The sequence below is a fragment of the Sander vitreus genome, chromosome 7 (assembly GCF_031162955.1).
Source record: "Sander vitreus isolate 19-12246 chromosome 7, sanVit1, whole genome shotgun sequence".
Lineage (NCBI taxonomy): Eukaryota > Metazoa > Chordata > Actinopteri > Perciformes > Percidae > Sander > Sander vitreus.
Window position 1 is genome coordinate 13,848,281 of NC_135861.1, and position 26,872 is coordinate 13,875,152.

At 40.0% G+C, this 26,872-nt stretch overlaps 1 protein-coding gene across 1 annotated transcript in view; it reads left to right on the plus strand.

Annotated features, from left to right (window-relative positions):
• The first annotated feature begins 3,017 nt into the window (after positions 1-3,017).
• Positions 3,018-26,872, plus strand: part of cntn3a.2 (contactin 3a, tandem duplicate 2) — a 31,063-nt gene continuing 7,208 nt past the window's right edge. The window contains exons 1-17 of the mRNA XM_078253942.1: positions 3,018-3,072; positions 3,809-3,944; positions 8,909-9,084; positions 10,437-10,532; positions 10,795-10,998; positions 11,812-11,914; positions 12,264-12,448; positions 13,328-13,464; positions 14,674-14,803; positions 15,340-15,490; positions 15,819-15,946; positions 17,242-17,411; positions 19,199-19,316; positions 23,229-23,387; positions 25,469-25,618; positions 25,801-25,871; positions 26,547-26,781. Of these exons, the coding sequence (XP_078110068.1) occupies positions 3,018-3,072; positions 3,809-3,944; positions 8,909-9,084; positions 10,437-10,532; positions 10,795-10,998; positions 11,812-11,914; positions 12,264-12,448; positions 13,328-13,464; positions 14,674-14,803; positions 15,340-15,490; positions 15,819-15,946; positions 17,242-17,411; positions 19,199-19,316; positions 23,229-23,387; positions 25,469-25,618; positions 25,801-25,871; positions 26,547-26,781 (2,404 nt within the window). The remainder of the gene's footprint in view (positions 3,073-3,808; positions 3,945-8,908; positions 9,085-10,436; positions 10,533-10,794; positions 10,999-11,811; positions 11,915-12,263; positions 12,449-13,327; positions 13,465-14,673; positions 14,804-15,339; positions 15,491-15,818; positions 15,947-17,241; positions 17,412-19,198; positions 19,317-23,228; positions 23,388-25,468; positions 25,619-25,800; positions 25,872-26,546; positions 26,782-26,872) is intronic.

Sequence of the window (26,872 nt, forward strand, 5' to 3'; positions counted from 1 at the left end):
GAACGACCTTGCGATTGTGACCGACATTATTCCTAAAAGGTTTTCCATGGAGGATCAATCTGTCGCTTTTTCCGTGAGGGCTGAATTTGTTTTCTGCTGGTCTCAAGATATTTCAAGATAAGAGGTAAGACAAAAAAAAAAAAAAATTGCCCATGAGCGCGCTTGACTATACTGAACGTGCAGAAATACAGAAAGCTACATTATTTACACAGTGATATTTATATGCTAAAATATTTATTCACTTTAACAGGCGTGTATATGTCGGCCTGGCTTGCCTGCTGTCCGAATTGGCCCATCAATTTCTAATGCTATTTATTTGAAAATAATTGTTTAGGCTGGAGTAACGTGACGTGCCCTCCCAACTGCAGCCAATTCCTCCAGTCTAGGTAGTCTGATTTTGGAGGGGCATGCATTCAGACACAGGCACTGTGATATTTAGTTTTAAATAAGGAGTTGTTCTGTGGTTTAGCCGTGCCTTTCTTTGTCAAACTGATGTAGAGATGCTTCATTACTCACGTAGTGATAATTTAGCCTCTAACTGCTCCTGTGGTTCCTACCTGGTGTGGTGCCACACTGCAGCCTGGCTTCACCTCACCCTCTGAAATGTGTTGCTACATACCAACACTAAAAAATCTGAATGTATGGTGCTGGTATGCACAAAATACTTGAAATTCAATTCAATTCAATTTTATTTATAGTATCAAATCATAACAAGAGTTATCTCAAGACACTTTACAGATAGAGTAGGTCTAGACCACACTATAATTTACAAAGACCCAACAATTCCAGTAATTCCCCCAAGAGCAAGCATTTGAAAAACTCCCTTTTAGGGAGAAACCTCGGGTGGTGAGGAAAACTTCCTTTTAGGGGGAAACCTCAGAGAGAACCAGGCTCTTGGTATCCAAGAATGTATCCAGGTGTTACCAAGGACCCTCTTCCAAAGGAATTAGTAGGTAAAAATACCTTCAGCAAACCTTGACAAGTGTTGCGACAATGATTGGCTGTATGCCTCCTGAGATACAGTAAGTGTAGAAGGTACACACACACACACACACACACACACACACACAGAAAAACATTTCTACCCTGCAACATTCACCAGGTAATTGCATACTGGTATGTCAATGAAATCTGTGATGAATGCAGTGAAGGCCTTCAAAGTAAGTAGGCCACACTCCCACTCTGCCAGCTGGGCTATTTGTTCAACCAGCGTGTTACTTGAATGCTGGTGGAGTGTGATGGAGGTGCTAGATATCGTGATTATACATTATTTAACCCAGTGGTGTCTTGATACAGGAAGGTACCCTCTGTAATTGAGAGTGTTTCACCCTGCAAAGCGTTCTCACCACCTTATCACACTCATCATTATTATCCATGAGTGCAAGCTGTGAGTGTGTGTGTGTGTGTGTGTGTGTGTGTGTGTGTGTGTGTGTGTGTGTGAAATCTTATACATGATGTACATGCGAACTGAGTGATCTGCTCTGTTTCATATCACTGACATAATTCTGTAACTCTGTATTTTGCATTTGCAAATGATTTATTAGACCTGCATGAAGAAAAAGGAACACATTGCATCAGCTGTTACAGTTGTAACATCCCTGACAAAACCCCATTAAAAATGCAAACCATAACTTGCAAAGTCAACAGTAGTGTAATACCCACAGTACCTTCCACACACCAATCCTCAGTTCTGAGGTGCCAGCAGTTTGCACACTGGGGGCCTATCACTGAGGTATGGCATGCAGGACTCATCTTGAGAGGAAGCGTACCAATCCAATTTTGCAGACTTTGGGGGAAGAAAAAGGGCTGAACAAACATGAAAGGTAGGGAAGAAAATTCTGGCTGAGACCCCCTCACATCCAGGTAGCTGATAAACAATTAGACCCTCTGTAAGTAATGCTCTGAACCAGGCTCGCCCCGGCATTAGGCCACAAATGAGCCGCACATCCCGGCTTATGTCTTCTAAATGAAAAGCCAGTGTGTGTGGAGCGGGGGTGTTATACTAAAGTGAGTGTGGCGTGTAGGTAGGTATGTGTGGGTTGTGTGACATTTAGCAGATTGGTGTTATTATCTGTCTCTGCCCTTAATATATCTTGAACAACTCTTGAAGAAATTTGTGATTCTGTGTTTGCGTTCATGTGCATGCTTTTATGCAGGTACACACTATTGTACACATATCTGCATATACTACTCCAACCACATGAATGTGTGTGTGTGTGTGTGTGTGTGTGTGTGTGTGTGTGTGTGTGTGTGTGTGTGTGTGTGTGTATGTGTGTGACTGCTTACTTAACTGCTGTGTTATTGCTGGTTCTCCGTTGTGTGTATGTTTGACATTTCATAATTGCATAATTTCTCGCTTAGTCTCCTGCAAGAAGTGGTTGCATCACAATTTGCAGCACATGCTACAAGCAGGCAGACACTTGCCCTTGATTATGGACCTGGGTGGAATGGCTTTCTCATCAGACTGTCTTGATTCACCGCAGCATGTGGGGAGACACATGCTGCTGTGGGGGAATCTAATTGATTGGATGGCACCCAATTCCCAGGTCCAAGACTCCTCAGGCAGCCAGAATAAATCCGTCCAATTAAAGGATGAGCTTAGGCGTTGGTTTCCCCCCCCCCTCTCCCCCTTCTAATAGATTGGCATGGGTTTCTTCCCATATGCCTCTGGTATCACCCTCAGACATCTCTGGGTGCAAGTTGCCTGAAGCTCAGGGCACAAAGTGACACTGTGTGGATCTTCACTGATCGGAAGTGTGAGAATGGACAGAAGTAATGAGACGCATCCTGCACCAAACTCCACATCCAATTTCAATCGTAGTTATATTTACGCTACTCAAATATAAACTTGCCCTGTCTTCTCCTGATGGGTGATAAAAAGACAAATATCGGGGGTTGGCGAGTTGTTTTACAACAAAATTCTTGTTCAAACAGGTCAAGCTCCCCTCTCTCGGAGAACAAGAGTGCCATTTCAAAGCTTATTGGATGAAAGTCTCATTTGCCCTTCGCTGCCAAAGATGACGTTGCCATGGAAACAGCTTTTACTGTTATCAATCATCGACTGTCTAGCAGGTAAACCACCTTTTTATATGAGTAATGATTCTTTCACGTTTGGACATTTACAGTTGTGGGATGATGGCTGAAGAGCCGAAAATCATGTCAGTGTCAGAGATGATAGGATGTCCACGGTTAAAAGGGACACTCCTCAGTATTGACTTCCATTCACAACACAGACACAATGCTCTCAATCTTCCTCTTTCCGACTGTGATTGTAACCTGATGAAGAAAAATTTGCTGTTGTTTCCTTGTCTTTTATCATATTTTCCGTGATTTAATTAACACAAAACGCAGATCAAACATATTTATCATAGGGTTTATGTTCACCAAGAACAGAGTCCAAGGATTGTTCCTATAAAGTCAAAACAAATTTTTGAATTTTTTGACATATATTGTACAAAAATTGACCAAGAAACGATTATCTTTTATCATATGTAAATGCATTTGTTTTTAAATACTGGAAAAGGAATATTTCTTGGAATGGCATCCTGTTATTATTATTTAGCTTATTCTTTTGGAATAATCTGCACTTTGCAACATCTCAAGAAATCAAGTTCAACTTCCCATGTTTAGTAATGTCCAACCTCCCATTTTGATAGACCTTCCCTGTTAGAACAGAATATCCAATTTCCTCCAGAAGTACAGGGAATTATGGTGGCCGAACTCTGCTATCACAATAGCACTTTTTTTCAGTCATTATGCTCATTTTTTCAGTCATTATGCTCAGGCTGTTACTGTTTCTCTCTGACAGATTGTCTGGACAGTGGATCATACCATGGTCCAAAATGGAGGATGGAGCCAGGTGACTTGTTCATTCCTGTCGACTCCATAGAAGAAGAAGCTACTCTGACCTGTGATGCAAAGGGAATACCACCTCCTCAGTACAGGTAAGACCACATCCAAATGGAGGTGTGTGTGTGTGTGTGTGTGTGTGTGTGTGTGTGTGTGTGTGTGTGTGTGTGTGTGTGTGTGTGTGTGCGTGTGCATGCGTGTGCGCGTGCGTGTGTGTGTGTGTGTGTGTACGATAAAGATGCGGCTCATTATTTGAGATTTACAATTTACGTTTACTTTTAACTATTAAACTACGTGAAAATCACTAATCCCAAAATCAGTCTCAAAACTGGATTCTAAAAATACATTTTGCAGTACAAAAACGCTGTAGTTTAGTCAATAGTAACCATCACCATTTATTGCTTTTTTTTGTACGAACATAGAGGGACTCAAGCTCAGAATCAGCAGCACTTGCTTTTTCATCCCTGTTAGCATTTTCTGAGGTGTCCATGTCACAAGAGGACCACAATAATGTAAAATACTGTGATCAGTACAGGGAACATAACTTATATATATATATATATATATATATATATATATATATATAAAACTGAACAGTTTTCACAGACATGTGACTAACAGAAATGGAATAATGTGTCCCTGAACAAAGGGGGGGTCAAAATCAAAAGTAGCCCTCAGTATCTGGTGTGGCCACCAGCTGCATTAAGTACTGCAGTGCATCTCCTCCTCATGTACTGCACCACACTGGCCAGTTCTTGTGGTTGTTGTTGCCATCCTGTACCTGTCCCGCAGGTATGATATTCAGATGTACCGCTCCTATGCAGGTGTTGTTACACGTGGTCTGCCACTGCGAGGACGATCAGCTGTGCTTCCTGGCTCCCTGTAGCGCTGTCTTAGGTGTCTCACAGTAGGGACATTGCAATGTATTGCCCTGGCCACATCTGCTGTCCTCATGCATCCTTGCACCATGCCTAAGGCACGTTCACGCAGTTTAGCAGGGACCCTGGGCGTCTTTCTTTTGGGGTTTTTCAGAGTCAGTAGAAAGGTCTCTTTACTTTCCTAATTTTCTTATAACTGTGACCTTAACTGCCTACCGCCTGTAAGCTGTTATTGTCTTTTCGACCGTTCAACAGGTGCATGTTCATTAATTGTTTATGGTTCATTGAACAAGCATGGAAAACATTGTTTAAACCCTTTACAATTAAGATCTCTAAAGTTATTTAGATTTTGACAAAAGTATCTTTAAAATACAGTGTCCTGAAAAAGGGATGTTTCTTTTTTTGTTGAGTATATATATATATATATATATATATATCTGTATATACACAATACACACACACACACACACACACACATATATGTATGTGTGTGTGTGTGTGTGTGTGTGTGTGTGTGTGTGTGTGTGTGTGTGTGTGTGTGTGTGTGTGTTTGTGCATATATATGCATACATATTACTGTTTGCCTTGCAGTTACCATTCATGTAAAGCCCATTTCACTCATTCACAGGACTGTAAATAAGCATTTATAAAGATTTATCACATGGAATAGGCAGGTGCTTGCTCCCATTTTCTCCAAATTAGACTGAAATGCACACAGACAGTCTGAGCAGTGGCGTCATTATGGCTTTACTAATTCATATTGACTAACATGCAATCTGCCGCTTGCCTCGTCTGAAATTATCTTAGCGACACACGTGTAGCATTTTAATGCATCTTAAATCTCCTCTTAGAAAACGCTGTGAGACCAATGCAGGTTGCTAGACACCAGTTGGCACCAACAGGCATTGATTGCAAGTGTCTTTGGTGTTCACCAGTGGACTTACTTTGACACAGCCAGCACAGACGAGCTGAATGATAGTGGTGGGGAGTACATACACTCATTATTTCAGGCTTTTCACATTCCCCGCCTAAGACCAGGTATTTCCATGTACTGATTAAAGGTGAAATGAGCATGTTTAACGTGGTGTCTTGTCAAACTGGCTGTGCTGGGCTCTGCAAGCTCTCAGCACCTCTCTGGCTTCTCTCTTGAAGTGTAAATAGAATCACGCTGCTCCCTCCCCCGTCCTCTCTTTTCTCTCTTCTCCTTTCCTCTGCCAGTCCTGTCACTCACAAAGATGAGACTTTTGTAGTATACACACTGTGGCGGCATAATAACTCATAAGAGAAAAACAAATCTTGTATGGAAAAGCATATTCTCCACAGCAGGTCATAAAAGTGATGCAGTTAAAAAAAAAAGAAGAAGAAAGAAATCTAAACCTAACCTTTACTTGACCTGAGGTTTGAAGCCTGTGGGCTCAGGACTGCAGGATGATTCAAAATACTTGAGTTTATTTGTGGTCAGATGTTCAGACAACATGTATTCACAAAATGAGTCTCAAGCAGAGTAATTCAGTTTTGGAGTTGGTATTTAATCACCTGACCAATGTTAAGGGCACCACTGAACAGCAACGGCACTTCAGAACAGGTCAAAAAGAGGTGACTATGGGATAAAGAGCTGAATGCACTCCAGTGGGCACAGACACCTAACCACATACATACACAAGTATCACTATATCTGAGCCAACCCTATAGGTATTCATCATACAAACTCTAGTCTTTCAAACTGTATAGCCTTATGAAGTAGGGTTAACTGCAATACATGCAGAAACACAGCTATCAAGTACAAGTGCCAAGAGTTTGGCAGCAAGCACTTATTGACGTATAGTGTTTTGGATATTCTTTAAAAATTGGAGATTATTATCATTTTGGACTTTAGACTCAAAAACCTTTTGGACAGTTGGCCAATATGGCCTCCACGTCTTTCTTTTCCATTTAAGAGAAGTAGAATAGCAAAATGTGTCAGAAGGAAAGAGAATATTTTCTGTTCTTTGAGAAAAATGATGGAACATTCTTGAAAAGTACTCTGTCCTTAAACCCATCAATGCTCTGTTTTTAAATAACATTGAAGAAGAGATAGAGAGTTGTGGTGGCAAGAAAGTATTTTCGTTCCGAATAATGGCACTTGAATAAGTCAATGAATTAAAGTGTTCATATTATGCTGTTTGGCTTTTTCCCTTTCCTCTATTGTGTTATATATCTTTTTTGTGCATGATATAGGTTTACAAAGTGAAAAAGCCCAAAGTCCACCCCAAAGGGACTTACCATCTTCCAGAGAAAACACTGTTCATAAACTGCTCCAAACAGCTCTATTGGAGTCCAGCCTTTACTTCCATGATAAACCTACGTTACTTTGTAACGCACATTATAATGCTCGCCTAGCTGCTAGCATGGCACGCCCTCATGCTCTGCCTTTGACTGGCTAGTTATCCTTACCTAGCTACTGCGCATGTGCAACTCCCAACAAAGATTGAACAGAAGTGAGATGTCTCACTCTGTAGCTAAAACAGAGAGCTCAACACACAGGGTGAAAAGAGAAGCTGCAGCAATGTGCAGTACAACAAAAATATGGTGCTTTTTGAAAATTAAACCATGTAAAACTATTCTGTAGGGTTGGGTATCGTTTGGGTTTTTTTCCAATACCGGTGCCTAAACGGTGCCTGAACCGAAATATATATAGTATATTATAATGTATATAATATAAAATGTAAAAAAGGAGCATAAAACGGACTAAAAAGAACGGTTTGTTTATTGCTAAGGCCATGTGGTCAAAATTAAATGATTGATTAATAATGTAATAACAATAACTTATAACAATGACTTATTTCACCAGTAAATTGCTGGTAAATGACAAAAACAAGCACCAGATGGGAAAAGGGTATTTTACAACAACATTGAATGCACCAGGCTGGCGAGGCGAGTTTCAAGTAAACGCACCGTCTGTGTTGTTTTTCCGACAACGGCAGCTGCGGACTGTTACGTCCCAGTGTTGGAATCCTCTACAGGGAAGTACAGTCACACTTTACACCGCTTAACGTAAGCTGTCAGCATTTTAACCATTGTGTTTAATCCAGCTACTAGCTAATGGTAATGTAGCATTGCTTCTGAAAAAAAAGAGAGTCAGGAACCGAAATGAGGAACCGAAATTTTCGTTGTTATTTGGTCTCGTTACTACCATTTACGTCGGAACCGGTGCCCTATTGGCACCGCGTTTCAATACCCACCCTACTATTCTGTTACAACCTCTAAATACAATTATGAACCTGAAAATGTGCATAATATGAGCAATATTTTTTTTTTTTATTCCCACACCTGCTAAGTGTGGGAAAGATGTAATAGAAGGGGAAAAGGAGTGTAAAATGCATCCTTTGTTACATCAGCCCACTGTTACCTCTTGCCAAGTGCTAATGTTTTGTCCTAATTAGAAGTCAAAGGTGGAATAATGTCACATTATGTAAATATAATGTGACAGAGAAGAGGTGATTATGGTTAAGACTGATGATGATATCTAGGATGGCTTCTAAAACCTTTATCTTGTGCTTCCCTTAAATAGCAGAAGACAGCTTTGTGTATGATACTCTAAGATTAAACTTTAATGATCCCTGCGGGGAAAATGGGATCACTGCAGCAGCAAATAGTGGTAGAGCTAAATAAAGAAAAATAGAATAGAAACAGAAGAATACTATATAAATAAGAAATTTGCATTTTAAGGGTAAAATAAACACGTAACCAATAACACTAGAGCCATAATGGATTACAGAATTACTAGATTACAGGAACAAAACAATATGCAACAATCATGAAATGTGCAGAATATGATAGAAGCATGAAATCATCAACAACTTGCAGTTTTATAAAAAGTTTTTCTCAATAATTTAGGACTGTAAAATCAACTGTCATGTCCAACTCTTTATGACTTTAGAGAATGCTTTTGTTTGAAACTTTGGAGAGTTGAAGTACTGCAGAAAACAAATTAACCGTAAGGTTAATGCTGTTCATGCTTCAACCTGCGAGCCTGTGATTTCCTCGAAACCAGCACAAATGTACAGTATATTATTTTGACTTCAAGTGAGTTACTACAGTGAGTTGTGTTCTCCACTCGCCTCCTGTCAGACCACCTTGGTTGGTAGAAAGAAATGGACGGTTCGTTTTTCCAGGGACTGATGGTGTCTTTGCCCTCACAGATGGTCATTGAATGGGACTCTCATAAATCTGAGCCTGGATCGCCGGCGGCGTCTGTCTGGGGGCAACCTCATTATAAGCAGTCTGGACCGCTACCAGGATGTAGGGATGTACCAGTGTATGGCGTTTAACACTGTAGGAGCTATCCTCAGCAGGAGAGCAAGTCTGCAGTTTGCCTGTAAGTTGAAGTCTGTGTTTGTAATTTTTTATTAAGAAATGGTATGGAAGTGTAACTGCACTTAGCAAATAATGAAGCCGCACACTGAACTAGGTGGGTGATATTTGCAATATTTATGAGTCCTGCAACTTTGAAGCAACATTAAATGCTGAGTAACATGGGAGCAGTTTGAGTGTGACGACTTTTCTTAAATGACTGCTTCACTTTTCGTCGCTTAGCTCGATCAAAAGTCATTGTTTTTTTATTGGATGTACTCTGGGGTAGAGTAGTGAATGAAGAATACCTCAATAAGGATTTTAAACCAACATTTACTTTGACTGGAACATAATATGCCAGTACTGTTATGAAATGTAATGCAAATTAATAAAATAAACAGTGCAAACATTGCTTTGAAAGACTGTACTTAATACATTGTGATTTCTCTCACATCACATATATTTGGTGGCATCTCAAATGAATAATATTTATATGCTATTCATTAAGGCTTCTATTCATCAGGTCACAACTAAACATCTTTTCACACCTTCTCTGAGGTTGTATTTGACATGCTTTTAAGATATGCACTGCTAAGACATACTGACATAAAAAACTCAAGAACAATGAGTGTTAACAGAAATAATATATTGGTTACACCGGATAATTTACACACCTCACTGATGAGAGGTTTTCTCATTTTCAACTTTAAATGAAAATAGTCCAATCGAAAACTTTGAAACTGATTAAGTGAAGTTATTGGATTATACAGAGTACCTGGCACATACCACCAGAGATGAAATATGCGTCAGTTTTTTGTGCTCCTGATCCTTTCACTATTAACATGCGCTGGAAAACATATGTAATATTACTGCTATTATGTGGTTTTTAGTTTGTTTTATCTCTCAGCATTATTTGGATGTGACAGCATAGAATAATAAGAAGACATAGTTACTTTAACATACTATAATGTAAGTTAGACCAAGCAACAATGGTCTTCATCAATGGCTGAAGTATTGATTTTAAATACTTTCTTTAGTGTTTTCAACCTTTTCTTGTTGTGTTATGGCCTAGGTTTGGAATGCAACATATCCCATCATGCCATGCTCATGTGGTTACTTATCTTTCATAGAAATGTACACAAAACCCCCTCATATCAACAAGCTCCTCTCTCTCTCTCTCTCTCTCTCTCTCTCTCTCTCTCTCTGTCTCTCTCTCTGTCTCTTTCTCTGTCTCTCAGGCATAGCATAAATGCAATTCCCATGACAATTTCCTTATGGGCTTGTGTCAGTGTTTTACTGAAAGCTTTTGCAGCTCTGTTCCACTCTGATATGTGATATCCTGCAGTGATCTTTCTTTTCATTTTTTGTTTCCCTTAGACCTTGATCATTTCAAAGTCCACACCAGAAGCGCAGTGTCGGTCCGTGAGGGACAAGGAGTGGTGTTGCTTTGTGGAACGCCCACTTCCTCAGGAGGTAAAACCTTCATGAACTCCAGCAGCTCTTTAAAGTTCTCATGTTTTGACAAGATGAAAGTATAATCTTTTCACTATTGTTTAGCCTTTTTATAATCACATGTAATACTCTTAATCACATTTAAAGGGTAACTTTGTTTTTTCTTCAACCTGGACCATATTTTCCTATGTTTTTTGTGTTTAAGTGACTGATGGGAAGGACAATCTTTGACTACTATCAAGTTAAATGGTATCCATGATTAGCTCATATTTTTGTCTTCCAGACCTTACGTATGCATGGGTCTTCAATGAGTACCCGTACTTTGTTCAACAAGACAATCGGCGTTTCGTCTCCCAGCAGACAGGAAACCTTTACATTGCCAAGGTGGAGCCCTCTGATGTGGGTAACTACACTTGTGTCGTGATGAACAGCATCACAAAGGGCAAAGTTCAGAGCTCACCCACATCTCTGATCCTCAGGACAGATGGTAAGACGCAGCTCACGGCCATAATGTGACAAGTGTGCCTTTTCAGCCGTGTATTAAGGACCTTTTCTTTCAAGGTGGCTTTAATCATCGTACTTGCGTGAGTGCTCTTGCCTCGCTGTAGTTGAGTCACCAAGTGCTAATGCTTGTAAGTAAATAGTTGCTGCTCAATGTAGGCCAGCAAACAAAGCACCCAAATCTCTTCTTTGCTGACTTGGCTTTCCTATAATTCGCATTCCCTTTAAAAGCTTTCCCTGTGCTTTCACATGAATTTTCAAGTCGGTTTTCTTTGGTCCGTTGTTCTATTCTCTTTTACGCCTTCATAGAAAGAGTGAATAAAGATTGCCTTCGAATGAATTAAACATAAGCCATACATCACTGGACCATTACATTGAGTGTTCTGGTGGCTCAACCAGTTAGTTGCCACTCAGTGTACTATACATGTAGCTGCATAAATTTAAATCCCATCGCATTGCTTTCTGATCCTGGCCTTTACTGTCTTAAATACTGATAGAAACAATAAAACACCAAAGGTTGGGAACTGCTCACTCAAGCTTTGAAATAATAGATAAACAGCCATACCACCAAGAAAAGATTTAAATTATTCCTTGCTGGTATTTCACTGCACTCTGGCAACTGCACATTTAAGTGATGTACTACTTTGAGTTTACCCATGAGAGAATGTTTGCTTGTGTGTCTTTTATTTTTCCTCTGTTAGTTTTACAGTGCTATTGTTTGGCCCGTAATGCGAGCCATCTTGCTTGTAAGTCATGAATAATGGACGACTGAGCAAGTTCTTGTGCTTGCTCTTCATAGGAGTGATGGGTGAATACGAGCCGAAAATAGAAGTTAATTTCCCAGACAATGTACCCGCCGCAAAAGGATCAACAGTTACGCTGGAGTGTTTCGCCCTTGGGAAGTAAGCTGGATTCCTTGAAGCATGTTTTCAATCTTGTGCTGTCGTTCATTCCAGATTTCTGGATTTCTATATCGTAAAGTTACTGTGGCAATTATATTTCTTAGAGTGTGGTATCAAGCCAGGATTGGTCTGAAACCCATGTGAGACGGGTTTTTTTTGTTGCCGGATTGGGTTAACTCTAAACCATTCATCCGCCAAATAAATACAGTGAAGAATAGGCTTTTTAAGCTCCATCAAACACTATTGCAGTAGTATTACAGAGACCTGCAAAATGATGCGATAATCGTACAATTTTTACAGAGCTTGAATCAGAATCTCCGCTGAGGTTTTCTTCCTCTGTCTCTTCCAGCCCTGTCCCTGAAATCACCTGGAAGAGGGCTAACGGCGTTCCCTTCCCCAGCAAAGTCAAAATGAAGTACTCGAATGCCGTGCTGGAGATCCCCAGCTTTCAGCAGGATGATACAGGAGGATACGAGTGTGTGGCTGAGAACAAGATGGGCAAGAACACAGCCACTGGTCGACTGGCCTTTTATGGTACTGAGACTTTTGTTTGGCTTGCTAAGAGCATGACAACACAAAACATGTTACTAAACTATTACGAATTGTGTAAGATCTTTGCTGTTGATGTTCCATTCATCGTGTTATCGATTTAATGCTGTTGCTGTTATATGTGTCATCAACAATTTGTTTAAGTGGTTAAGGTTAAGAGTTGCTTTTTTGGTAAAATGATAATTGTTTTTAGCATTTAACATTTGAACAGCTCATTGTTATATACACAGCTGGGGAAAAAGTCATTGCCTTCCTCCCAAAGAATTTTTTTTAATGCATTTTTTATATTTTGTGGTTCTTGGCTTACTTAACCCCCTATGACTTTGTTAGAGAGGGAAAATGACAGCTGTGAAATTGGAATATATATGTGTATGTACTGTAAAGTGCCTACGAAGTGAGCTGTGCTTATTATGAGCACAACACTACCCATGAAAAGTCCTGAAAAGCTGTAAATATGTAAGAGGTAAGATGCCAGGGAGTTGGGTGCTGGATGTTTATTATACACAGAATTAAGGTGACAGGTTGGGGTGAGCGGTGATGTCGGGTGCACTTCAACCGTCATGAGAGCTTCCTGCTTTGTGGCGCAGTGTTTCGTGCTAATCTTGACTTGCCATGGGCTGCTGACACATTTTAAGTGATACCCTACATTCACTCCTCGCTCCTCTTTAAAGACAAACCCATTCTCCTGACACTTACTGATTTCCAATTATTTGAGCTGTCAACCTACGCATGCTTTCCTTTTAACTATTTTGGATGCAGAATATTTTGTTAAGATAATTCTGCTCCTACAATAAATAAATAAATAAATAATTCCCCCTGGTTTCTCCTCAGATATTTCACTGGAGTATATTTCTGTTCCCTCAGCCAAGCCTCAGTGGATGCAGGCCATGAAGGACACGGCCCAGGCCATAGAGGAGAGACTATACTGGGAATGCCGAGCCAATGGCAAGCCCAAACCCTCCTACACGTGGCTGAAGAACGGCCAACAGCTACTCTCAGAGGTAAATTAGTGCCCGTCTTCTGCCACCTACCAATGTTTCATTTGAAAGACTTAATCCTCAGCTTCAGCTCGTCCTTTCATTTTAGAGAGCCTGTCGTCAAACACACGGCTGTTTTTCAGAGTGCAATTTAGAGTGAGATGAGAGAGGAGTGTAAACATCTTACTGAGGTGTGCCAGTGATGAGACATGGATGTAAATGTCTCTTATTCTGCTCTACCTTGGCAGATTACACAGTCTTAGAGAGTGGATCAGTGTAGTCCCTGGGAAATTGCTCCATTTCATTTGAAAGGAGTCAGTGGTTGTTTTTCATTATTCATGGTGCATGTCTTAGCTCCTCCAGATTTAGGGACAATGGGTTTAATCCACTGTGAAATATACTGTATATAGCTACACACCTTACCCCAGACCACCAGGGAAATGCATAGCTTCAAACTTGAGTTTAACATGTTGCTGTTGCTTTATTTTCTTAGTAGCATTTGATACCGCTCAGGGCGTGGCTTCTGCAAGTATAACCTGTCTGATGTATTATTAAAAATACCTTTTTTAAATGTCATTCTTTAATTAGATTTTTAAGAATATATTCACTGTTGCAATATTTGAATATCATTGTCCTTTTTAATGTTAAAAGGGCAGTATTGTCTGTTTTCATTGTTTCAGTTTCAGTGTATGAGCATACTGTTGTGTAAATGTATATTCTTACATCCAAAGAGAGAGCTTAATCCTCACAGGCTAAACAAACACAATATAAGATTGGACTGTGATGCGTTTAGTTTTATGGCTAGATTTTTTTAAATGCAAACACCTTACATGTAGCACCTCAAACGAAATCTATTTGGGTTAAATTATTCATCAAAAGTGTCTGATGATGCATGCATATGTGGAATAAAATTCTTTTTATAACAGGACCCTTAATTTAGCCACACATACACACAATCTTGCACACTCAGTTTTCCCTTCAGGATATCATTACACGCTGTAAAGACTGATTTACATGATGGTGAGAACATGCTTATTTGGAAAACAAAAATGTGGTATGTGCACTGACTGATTAATTCACTGCAACATAATCCTGATTTGATCTACGACCATTGACAATGCCTCTAACCCAACCCAATGCTTATTGAGCTTTGTCAGAGCGCGCTGAGCAAAAGCAAAAGCTACCTTTAAGTCTTAAGCAATAATTGCTTTTCTTTCATCTGTTTTTTCACAGGACAGAATCCATGTGGAGGACGGAGTACTGTCAGTGTCGGAGCTGACACTATCTGATGCCGGCATGTACCAGTGTGTGGCTGAGAATAAACACGGAGCAATATATTTTGCTGCTGAACTAATGGTTTTAGGTAGGATGGCATTTATCTCTGCCTTAAATCCTCCAATCGTTGTTGGCAAAGAATCTTAAAGGTCATCTTACTGTCATTCTTAAAGGTTGTCTGGATTATCGGATAATGGGGTCAGCGAGGAGGGTTTTGTGGGGCCAAACACATTAAAAAAATTATTTTCCCCTTCATGATATCCTGATTTACATTGATGTTAAGGTGAGGATGGGGTGATATATGCAGAATTCTCAGTTTGACAATGAACATGATTTTGTTATTTATTTATTTTTACAGTTAAACTAATTAAAAGATACACACTTGTTTGTATTCAGATAGGCTTTCCTCATAAATCCATTTTCTACAAAGAAAATGGAACAAAAAATCACCAGCAGAGTGATTTGATTTTATATTTATTTTTTCCCCATCACAAATGTTTCAAGTGTCTGTCTCCATTACTTTACGATTTGATGATTTCCACAGATCACACGAAAGCCTGCTTCAAATGCCCTGTGAGATTTGCTGCAGTGTTGTACTAAAGTCAGTTTACTGTTTTCCATCAGCCTCTCCTCCAGACTTCACAGGGAACGTCCTCAGAGCTTTGCTCAAAGCCAAGGCAGGAACCACAGTGACTTTAGAGTGTAAACCCCAGGCCTATCCCATCGCCAGCATTTTATGGAAGAAAGGAAACCTGCCTATCCACACCAATGACAGGTAATGACTGAACTGAAAATTGCTGTATGTGTATCTGAAACCACAGCAAAAGGCTGATGGCTGTAGTAGTGATAGTAATAGAACTTAACCAATCCAGTATTTCTTCTGTTTAGGTATCAGAGCGGATGCATTATTCATCTCACCTGTGCTCTTTTCATTTGGTGTAATTCATCAATATTTACTGCACAAACTGCTCGATGTCTATGATGATGCAGAACACTGACATTTAGACAAATCCAGAATCAGAGTTTATCTAATGATGAAATCATTTGTTTTGTTCTTGGAAGTTGGATTGCAAACTGCTGTCTCTATATGTACACTCCTATAGAATCACACTTTCCCCAGATGGAACATTGAGGCTTGCCAATGTGAGCAAGTCTGATGCAGGCAGCTATACGTGCTTCGCTAGGAATAGATTTGGCATGTCGAGCACAACTGGACGGCTCCTCGTGACCGGTAAGCTCTGCTGTAAAATAGCAGAATGTTTGTGCATCCAACTTAGTAAGCAGAATGTATCGCTCAGTATAGATTAACGCAAGAGAGAGCTACTGTACCGCGAGGACTTGGAGTCAATAACTGGTGGGTAGAAAACATAAACAAACTTTATGATTTGCTCTGAGGAGCGTGTCAAAACTTTGGGATGTCTCTAATCTTGAGTGACTTTGCATAATTAAGAAACAGCTCTTAAATGTGTTTGGATACATTTTTTTAAATATATTTTTTTGTTTATTTAGTTATTTGAGGAGGTGTAAGTTACCCAAACTCAACTGCAACTTGAAAAATAAACTCTTGTCTTTCGGTTTAATTCTATTGAGTTGTTTTGCGAGGCTGCATTCCGCAGCGGCTACAATAAGCCACTTGGAAGGTGTTGGAGAAAATACTTGATCATTGTTTTCCTCAAAGCAGTTGAAACAACCAATTTACAGCAACAAATGAAAGTGCCCTGAGTGGAGGCAATGAGGAGGTGTTACAGATGCTGTTATTGTCAAGCGTGTGTTTCCAGTGGAGTGATAGTTGAGTGTTCTTATATTGGTTTTATTAATGTGCTGAACGCTATTGTCTGCCGCTGTAACCGCCAAGGGCAGTTATCTTTTTAAATGGCTGGGGTATTTCTTTCAAGGCCATAATGCAGTCAGTGACACAGAGCCCTGACCCAGTCATTGATTATTACTTGCTTAAGAACTGAGGGGACACTTTTAACATGTGGTTTTCTTATCCCTCAGCAGTCTATATAAGGTAAGATGTAAGGGTGTAAATCCTCTTCCTTTGTGCTGCACCTTCTTTATTTGATTCCAGACGATGCATTATCTCGACTTTTGAAGCACAGCAGACTTAGCCAAATGATTGTTATTGTAGACTTTGAAGCAGCGCCCTTCATTTTTGTGCAGGATGCACAGAGCAGCCCATTACATGAAGTTGTATCTGATCTGCAGTGTATTGTAATTGCTATCAGGATTTCAGAAGATTATTCTAGCTGTGTCAGCTTGGAGTATTAGGCCATTTTAGTAGTGGCAGGCTGCGTGTTATCACATTATTCGACTAAGACTTTCATGAGTACTACTAGTAATACTCTGCCTGTGACTTAGTGTATTACAGAGCATGTTCTTTTAAGTGTTGTCTCTCTATTTCAGAAAATAACCAATACATTGCACATCTGGTTTCATCTCGCAATGAAATGTCTCATGTTCTGTGTGAGATTGGCAGCCACCACGTCCGAAATGACTCCCTCCCACAATTCTTTTCTGGGGCAGATCCAACCAGAATCACCCAGGGGCCAGTGGACATGGAGATCATTGTGGGCGAGAGCATCGTGTTACCTTGTCAGGTCGCCAGTGACCCCGTCCTTGACGTTTCTTTCTCCTGGGCCTTCAACGGACAGCTCATTGCAAAGGGAGACGGTCACTTTGAGCTAGTGGGTGGGGTGAGTGACCCGCAGTCATACTTCCTCAGAACATGCGAATGGGCAGTTGGTACCTTTTCCCATTTTGCTTCACTTCACCCCTACCATTAGTTAAAAGAGACAGCTTGTGGTTTGACATCATGGTATTTCTTGGCGAGATTTACTGTGGCTAGTTTTGCTACAATAGTTGTGATACCATCCTTTTTTTGCAATTCTAAAAGTCTCCTCTTAGGCATAATAAGCTGAGTGTAAATCTTTGGAAGGAAGCACTATTAGATCATTCAGCCCCTCTAAGCTTCCAATTGTACATTTGTGAATGGGAACATGGCTATGCTACGTCAAAATACACTTCCTAAATAAAAACTATCATGTACACTACCGTTCAAAAGTTTGGGGTCACTTAGAAATTTCCATTCCATTCCATTACAGAGAGAATATCAGCTGAGATCAGTTGCATTTTATTTTTAATCAGGGCAGCAGTTTTCAGATTACATTATGTGCCTACATAATTGCAAAAGGGTTCTTGACTGTTGTAGAAAGAAGTGGCTGATCTTTAATGCAATATCTACATTGCCCATTATCAGCAACCATTCATCCAATGTTCCAAAGGCACATTCTGTTTATTAATCTGATATCATTTTAAAAGGCTAACTGAGAAAACATTGGAGAACCCTTTTGCAATTATGTAAGCACATAATATAATCTGAAAACTGCTGCCCTGACTAAAAAAACAGATCTCAGCTGGTATTCTGTCTATAATGGAGTGGAATGGAAATTTTTAAGTGACCCCAAACTTTTGACCGGTAGTGTAGGTAATGCGTTAGTTGCTCAGCCATTGTGACAGGTTGTCATCTTTTTCAGTACACTTCTCCTACTCAAGCTCAGCCTTCTGAAGTAATCTATATTTTAATACTTTGGCTGGTCTTGAATTCTTTTCAAATCCTACTTTGTCATAGCCTGCTGCACAGCTCCTCATAACAGAAAGGGGATACACATCATTAGAGGTGTCTTGGCAGAGCCCCAAATGACAAAACACTTTTTAGAACAACCCTCACACCCTTCGAGATTAACCATTCTTCCTGTGTGTGTTTGACTGACACAATGTTCTTATCTGAAAAGAGACTTCCCCAGAAATGCTAGAATGTCCCCAGTCCAAAGATATTATAAACTTAACTTTGCTGCTTCAAGGAATCTAATTTCCCTAATTAAACGACGTTGGCTCTACTGCCACATTTCTCTGCCAATACCAGTAGAACAATTTCACCACTAATTTACCATTTGCTGCTTGCGGGTGTTCTCTCGGATGAGAATCTAGAGGGCCTTTTTGCCCTCAAGAAAAAAACGGTTGAACTCAATAGTAATAGCTTATTTGTGTAATTTCTAGAAGGTCATGACGATGACCTCCGTAAAAAGCAAGGGAAATAGCTGAGGCCTTGTTGTTCACAAAAATTCCATTTGCTGCATACAATCTGTGTGAATTTTGGCCCTGATCCTTTTCATCTGAGCTCATCTTGCACAGAAGTGTGCGACTAAAAGGTTCTGTCATATTCAGGGATTTTTCATTATGTTTATGGCTTTGACTTCAAGAACTGTCAAGACATATGTGTCAAATATCTTTTTAAAAACAGGCCTGATTTTCCTCTGCAGAGTCCTACAGTATAGCTAAATAACTGCAGTATCTGCAAACGTCTTTTGGCACTGCTTTTTACTGCACCTTATACTGTATATGCTTCACTACATTCTTTAATAAGCTGTCACAAGGTCTGTTATCTTTCATGCTACATAAAGCTTTCTTTGCTCCTTGGTAGAGAACAGCAGGAGATCTGATGATCAGGAACATTCAGCTTTACCATGCCGGAAAATATATCTGTGTGGTGGACACGGATGTGGAGAGTCTGTCAGCCGTGGCTGTATTGATTGTCAAAGGTAAGAAAACCTCTCTGTTCTGCAGTCACTAATTAAAACAGGGCTTACAGCCAGGATTGTTTTTGGGTTCAAGCGGAAATTCAACCTAACTGTACATGGTAGATGACAAATGGACTGTTCTTATATAGCTCTTTTCTACCTTAACATACAAAACGCTTGACAATTTGCCTCTCATTCATCCATTTACACACTCGCACCCCGATGGCAGCAGAGCTGTCATGCAAGGTGCTGGCCTATCCTTTGGGAGCAACTTGGGGTTTAGTGTCTTGCTCAAAGACACTTAGCCATGTAATAGCTGTGAAGTGGGTGATAGATGTATCCAACAACCGACAATAAAAAGATGTCTCTGTATAGGTTTGTTGCAACAAATAAAGGAAATATATATATCTTTAGAGACATTATATGAATATACTTAACTGAGAATATAAAGAATGCTCGACTACCGGGGCGTATAATGTTCACTTAGGGTTTTAAACTCAAATGGGCTGTGTTTCAGCCGGTGATTGCAGTGTGACCAAAATGCTAATATCCTCATGAAAATGATTCTAGATGTCATCAAAGAGTCTACAGTTTGTATGCCCTGCTTATTTCTTGCAGCAGTCACTTGATTACATCAAACACTTTTCTTTTATATTGCATTCAGGGATGTTTGTAGATGAAAAAACTTGACAAAACTGAGTGAAAATGTTCTCCCTCTTTTTAATGACCAATTTTCAATATTGTTGCAATGTACTTGACAGTGGAATGTTCAGATGCCCATCTGTGCTCACTCATGCAGTATGTATAGCGCCAGAGAGACACTATTGTCAAGAGCTACATCGGGCAGAACAAAATAGAACAACTTTTGTTATGTGTTTCAGGGAGAGGCAGATTTGTGTTGCATAGAGACAAGAGTGAGAGGAGGGATGTTTCTGGCTTTGATCAGTATGTCAAATAGCCCAGCACATTGACACTACGCAAATATGTTAAATGTCAGATGAGGTGAGGGATAATATTGGTGTCAAGATTTGAAATGCTTTATCTTGTAAGGATACCCACAAGTGATTCAGCTTGGCAAGTTAAAGATCTTCCAGGCAAATGGCATTAATAAGCACTCCTTTACAATTGGTTGAGGACTAAGTGGAAATAAGGCTGTTTCTCAAGCAGAAGCAATATCAAGGCCATGGAAATGGATTGGCCTAATATTGACTGGAGAGAAACTTGTCTGGGATTCAGAATGTGCATTATTTACACATCCTGCTCATGGCAGCTGTCATGGCTGTCTCATAGCTTGGATCGAACGGCTCCAAATATTGGGCGACAAAGCATGAAGCTGGATAGAAAAGCAGTCAGAGAGTGCAAAGAATGGCTTCGCTTGATCACAACTGCAGTCCTCTAACAAACCCCCACTGCCTTTATACCTTGACCCATAAAGGACACAAGTAACACTTTTAAATAACGTGCAACACCCTACTAAGCACATGCAGTGTTTGTATACTGTATGGGCTTCTTTGCCCTCCATGACTGCTTTTCTATCTAGCTTCCAAGCTGTGGTCACCTAGTTTACAAAGAACCATGCTTTTTTACTCACCTCCAGTGGTGCCATGCATGTATTTTTTATTTGCCCAGGTTGGTCTCTGAGATGACTGCTGCCACATCAGTACAATGGACATTAATTAGTAATACTCAGATCCTTAGCTTAAGTAAAATTATCAAAACAACAATGCAAAAATAATTTATTACAGTTAAAAGTGCTGCATACAATGCAGTGTTATAGTCAAGACCACCTAAACCGAGACCAAGTCATCACCAAGACCAGAGTAGGGGTTGAGACAGAGTTAAGACCAAGACCAGAGCACTGCGAGTCCCACTCTGCATGCCACAGTAAAATGTGGAAAATGCTAACAATAGGCACTCCTCAAACTGATCTGAAAGATCCACATTCCCATAAACAAAAAAACTCCCACGGAAAATACATTTTGATTGTTCTTCATTGACCCCTATTATTGCCATAAGTGTATCATGAGAAATGCCTTGATGAAATACTCAAAAGGCAGTTGTGGTCTTGACCAGTCTTGAAATAGAATCCCGAGTCCTCTTTATCTGAGACTGAGACAAGACCAAGTAAAAATGCGGTTGATTGCGAGACCTTCTAAAAGTGTTCTTGAGACCGATCTCGAGTACTACAACACTGATACAATGTCCCACCTAAGTAATAAGTATTATCAGCTTGTCAAGAAGACAAAAATGTGAAGGATGCAGGAATCATTTAACTGTGATAATGAGTATGTCAGTGGGATTGTGCTTTAAGTTGGAGCGAGTGTGATCGCAGCAACATGGACTTTTATGATCGTACTTGCAGTAATGCTGATTATTGGTGTTTTATGGACGCATTATTACTATCATGTAATATTAGCCAATGATAGGAGCTCAGTCATTTTTGCAGGGTACCATTTCCGATCGTGTCTCGCTCCACTCCTCTTGCAGCACTGAAGGTCAATGATAATCGCTCCTGACACAAAGACTCTTGAGTGATCATCTGGATTCTTGTAATTTTACAATGAAACATGTTTTAGATGCCACTCCATGATGCCTCACAAACACTCCACTGGGTGGTGGTGGTTATGGAGGTCATGTTTTACGAATAACATCGTGGTCATTAGTATTCCAACCACTTGGTGAGCATTCGTGCTTGTGCTTGCATCATCAACCTGGAAGAGAGTACGTAGGGAAAAACACCTACTATGACAGTCAGTACAACACATTGTGTTTTATCATTATTATTTCATCACTTATATTTATATCCACTTCTGTGTGTGTGACGTTGTTTATTACAAATTTGGTTAATATTCAGTACAAATCAAAACAATTTCACCGTGTCTGTAAGTATTCATAATACAGCCAGATATTAATTTGCCCTGTGCCAAGTACACAATAAAAGCCCAGACAGTCTGTCCATATTAATCACAGATTATTTTAGCACCCTCAAGACATTGACAGCACCCTCTTGCCTCGGCCAATGAAATATAATTAAGAGGATAAGGAATTGATCCTTGATTGTGTGCTGCATTAATATGTATTACTTAAGCCAGTGTATTAAAGTTTTTTTTTAATCAGGAGCTGCTAATGAGTTTTACAAAGATCAATATCTCTAAAGCCAGGGTATGAGGCCAAATGGATGTGGGCAGCACGTTCAAGGCTTCTGTAAACAACAAAAAAATGTAGTTCAGCAGTTACTTGTTTTGCATACATGCATTTCTACCATTGATTGTGTATTAAAATAATCATTTAGCACTATAATAATTTGAATATTTTGCTTCAGATTAGAAATCCCTTCAGAGGCGGCGAGGAGTGTGAGCAAGGCTAGGGGCATTATTATTCTCCGGTCTGTCTCGCAGCTCTAGTGGTCTATTATTTCTGATGAGCTGACACAAGAATGAGCCATTCATTAGAACAGGAAACAGTAGATGAGGCTAAAGTAAAACATCACACCGCTTAATTGGTGGGATAATGAAAATAAATGATAAAACTCTGGTTCTTAAGGGCTATGAGGCCCTTTTTCATCTTTTACCTTTTCATTTGACTCCCTGCATCTACTTACATCTGCTGTTTCATCGACCAATTACCGGGGGGACCACGAAAGGAAAGGATTACAAGTCAGTTGAATATTGGAGGATACACCTTAAATTAACTTTTAATTCCTTTCAAAGGGCACAACTTCTCCTCAAACTCAAAGCTTTTTAAAAATGTTTTTCTCCTGCCAATGTTGATTTCAAGATATAAAGCCATAGTAATCTCAAATGTCTATGCGGTTCATGTTGTCCTTGCAGTACGTGTGAGTACACACATTTACATCCACATTCTGCAGACTCGTCTGCGCCTCTGCATGTGCAAGTACCTCAAGTACAGTGTCTGTTCCTGTGATTGAGCCAGGCCCCCCCAGTCCTCCAGATGCTGTGACGGTGGAGGAGGTGACAGACAGTACAGCCCAGCTGGCCTGGAGTCCCGGCAGAGACAACGGCAGCCCCATCACCAATTACCTTATCCAGACCAGGACTCCCTTCACTGTGGGCTGGCAGAGGGTTAACACAGGTAGGCAGCACTTGAAGATGAATTTTCATCTTATACCACATGTGATGCTATTCAGATAATTCATGGATCCCCACAGGGATATTCTCTTACTTCTCTTCCCGCTTCAGCTGGGAGGTCAGAGTATAGGGTCAGCTACAGAATGAAGGCTCTGGATATGGGAGGGATTCAGGGTCTTACTCAAGAGAACTAGAGGTCATTGTTGCTGCTTTTACATGATCTCATTTAAACCACTTTAATGACCTTTACTCCCGCCTCAGTCAAGACCCAAATCCTTTTCATCTGCATAAGTCAAGCCAAATCTGTGTGGATGACATCTAGCTCTTGTTCCTATGGAGGTTGAATGCACTTATTGCAAGTTGTTTCCAACAAAAGCCCCTGCTTTTATATAAATAGATTATCAGACAAGGACAGTGCTCATTGATCAACGGAAGAATTGTTGTCCGTCATTAAAAAAGCACCCAAGAAAAGCACAAAACAACTTATATATATATATATATATATATATATATCTTTTACAATTCATATACACACCCTAAAGTACAGTAAACATTCACTAATAAGTAGGGCTGTCAATCGATTAAAAAATGTAATCTAATTAATTACATACTCTGATTAATTAATCGAAATTAATCGCATACATATTAATGGTGCCTGAACCGATACTTTTTAAGAAAGTAAAAAAAGAAAAGAAAAAAAAAAGGGTACTAAACAACAGTCGGTGGCATTAAAGAACGGCTTGTTTATTGCTAAGGCCATATGGTCAAAATGAAATGATTTAACAATAACAATAACTAATTTCAGTAGTAAATTGCTGTTGCTCCCATCAGATGGGAAAAGGACATTTACAATAACTTCAAATGCACCATAAGGCTGTAGTTTACCAGTTTCATTGAACGGCAGCTGCAGATTGTTACATACCGGTGTTGAATCCTCTACAGTAAAACACAGTCAAATTTTACACCGTTTAGCGTTAGCTGTCAGCATTTTAACCGTGTTTAATCCAGCTACTAGCTAGCGATAGGCTAACGTTAGCTGCTGTCGAGTATAGTGTTAACTAGCGTCATGTGCAGCGGTGTTTGTGTTTCAGAGCATCAGAGAGAAGCGCAGACATATCAGTGGCACCAGATTTCGGTAGCCAGGGTTGGTAGGAAGAAGATTTTTACAAGTAAATGTTCCAATTAATAATCCAGGCAGAACATTCTCGTCTCCCTCCTTCATTTTACAGTTCAATGGTGGCTAGAATGGCTCCGGGTCAAACGTCAATATGGAATGGATTAATCTTAATTTGTTCTCAGATTAATTAATCGAAATTAACGCGTTATTTTGACAGCCCTACTAATAAGTAATGCTACAATGTAACACAGTCGTTAGATGCAATCCGTATTAAACAAAGAAATAAGAGTACAAACAAAAGCTGCTATAATCATTTTCATTTTAACAAGGGATCAAATGACTGTGTAATTTTATAAGGGGCCACTTGTAATGATAAACCAAAAGATAATTATCACCCAACCCTTCAGTTCTGTAGAGCATTTCTGCATCTTTCAGGTCATTGTTTAGTTTTACTGGCGTGCAACTGCACCAGCCAGTCAGGGGACTTTAGCGAAAAAGGTAAAAACTAGCTGGTACTAGCTGGAACATCAGCAGCAGCATTTAGCACCTTAAGAGCCAGACATTTCTCTCAGGAGTTGGTGGAGACCTCACAGGACCTTACCTTTTGCAGTTCACCCATTGTTAGTATTAGGAGCAGTGAGTAGCCACGTTGCAGCGTCCTCCTCTGAGGTCATACGGTCTCTTGTAGCATCGTCACACTTGCATCAGTCAGTTAAAGGGTTTATTTTAAGGTATTGCTGCACAACACAAGGTAAGGAAAGCACAGTCAGTTTTTTAGCTCTGTGACTGTTGAGACTCAAAACCAAAGCTCACCCTTCATTCATCACAAAGACTATATATTATTTTTTTATTTAGTTATTTTGTAATTGTGTATAGATTTAGTTATCTTGTTTTAGTGTTATTCTACATGTTCAGCTATTTTTATGCATGTGTAAGTATTGTATGTTTTCTGTTGTTTTTTTTTCAAGTCCCTGAGATTATCGACGGCAGCACACTGACAGCCACTGTAGTGGATCTCAATGCCTGGGTGGAGTATGAGTTTCGGGTTTTGGCCAAAAACAGTGTTGGGGTTGGAGAACCTAGCCCTGTGTCAGTCAAGACCAGGACAGAGGACGCAGGTACACTAAATGAGATTTCCCCCCCTCCCCCCAAATGATTCATCCTGATCAAACAGAAACTATGATCTGCAAAAAGAGAGATAGTTTAGGGATTATACTACCAACTCTTTTTCTACAACTTTCTCAAGCCTAAATTGTTTCTTATATGGAGGTGTGAGTGAACAAGAGTATGTGTTGTGTAGTTCCTGATGCAGCGCCAGGTGACGTGGGTGGAGGAGGTGGAAGCAGATCGGAACTGGTCATCACATGGGAGGTAAGTCATCAGTCTTATGTTCTAGTCTGTTATTCAAAGTGCCTGCAGTTAATCTTTTTTTTTTTTTATCCTTGAGTGAGGTGCTTAATATTTCTCGCTAAATCAAAGCCCCTGCTCTGTTTGGCTTGTGGGTGTCATACATTTTCGGTCAATTGAAGTCTGGCGCTGCAGTCGTTGTAATTTCTTAGTTAAAGAGTTTGCATGTAAGGCAGCAGCAATGTATACACAAGCAGACACTTCATCTGACAGTTATTGTCATTTATGAGGCTTTGATCTGTGATGAATTATTGTACAGGCAAATCTGCAATGCTCAAACCTAGCAATGAAGTAAACCAGTCTGGTTGTTGAAAAATAATAGAATAATGTGGATATTGAAGAACTCATTAGTTGGCTAAAGCTATCTCATTATTTGGTTTTCTCATTTCATTAAATGCAGAACTAACTTTTCATTTTAAAAGCTGCATGGACATTTTGTAATGAGCTTAGATTTTTTTTTTAAATGGCATTTTACTGCTCATTTCATTTCGTCAGGTGGTTCACAAAAGCAATTTGTGGGTCACGCACTTCTTTTCCCACAATGAGAGTGGGTGGTGATTGTGTCAGCCCAGCGGCGGGATGAACGTGAGTGGCTTGTATATGTTTTAATATCACTATAGTTTTGTGTTTCACTCTCAGCCTGTACCTGAAGAACTACAAAATGGTGAGAGCTTTGGTTACATCATTGCTTTCCGCGCTTTCGGAGAAGTTAGCTGGACTCACGTGGCCACCTCTGCCCCCGGTGCATCGCGCTACGTGTACCGCAACGACAGCATCGCGCCCTTCTCTCCATTTCATGTCAAGGTTGGCACTTACAACAGCAAAGGACAGGGTCCCTTCAGCCCCGTGATCACCATCTACTCTGCAGAAATAGGTGAGGGAATGGACGTAAGTGGTTTTTAGCAAAGCTACAAAGCTTTCTCAGTTTTTCAAAAGGACAAAGATCATGAAAATTGTTTTATTGC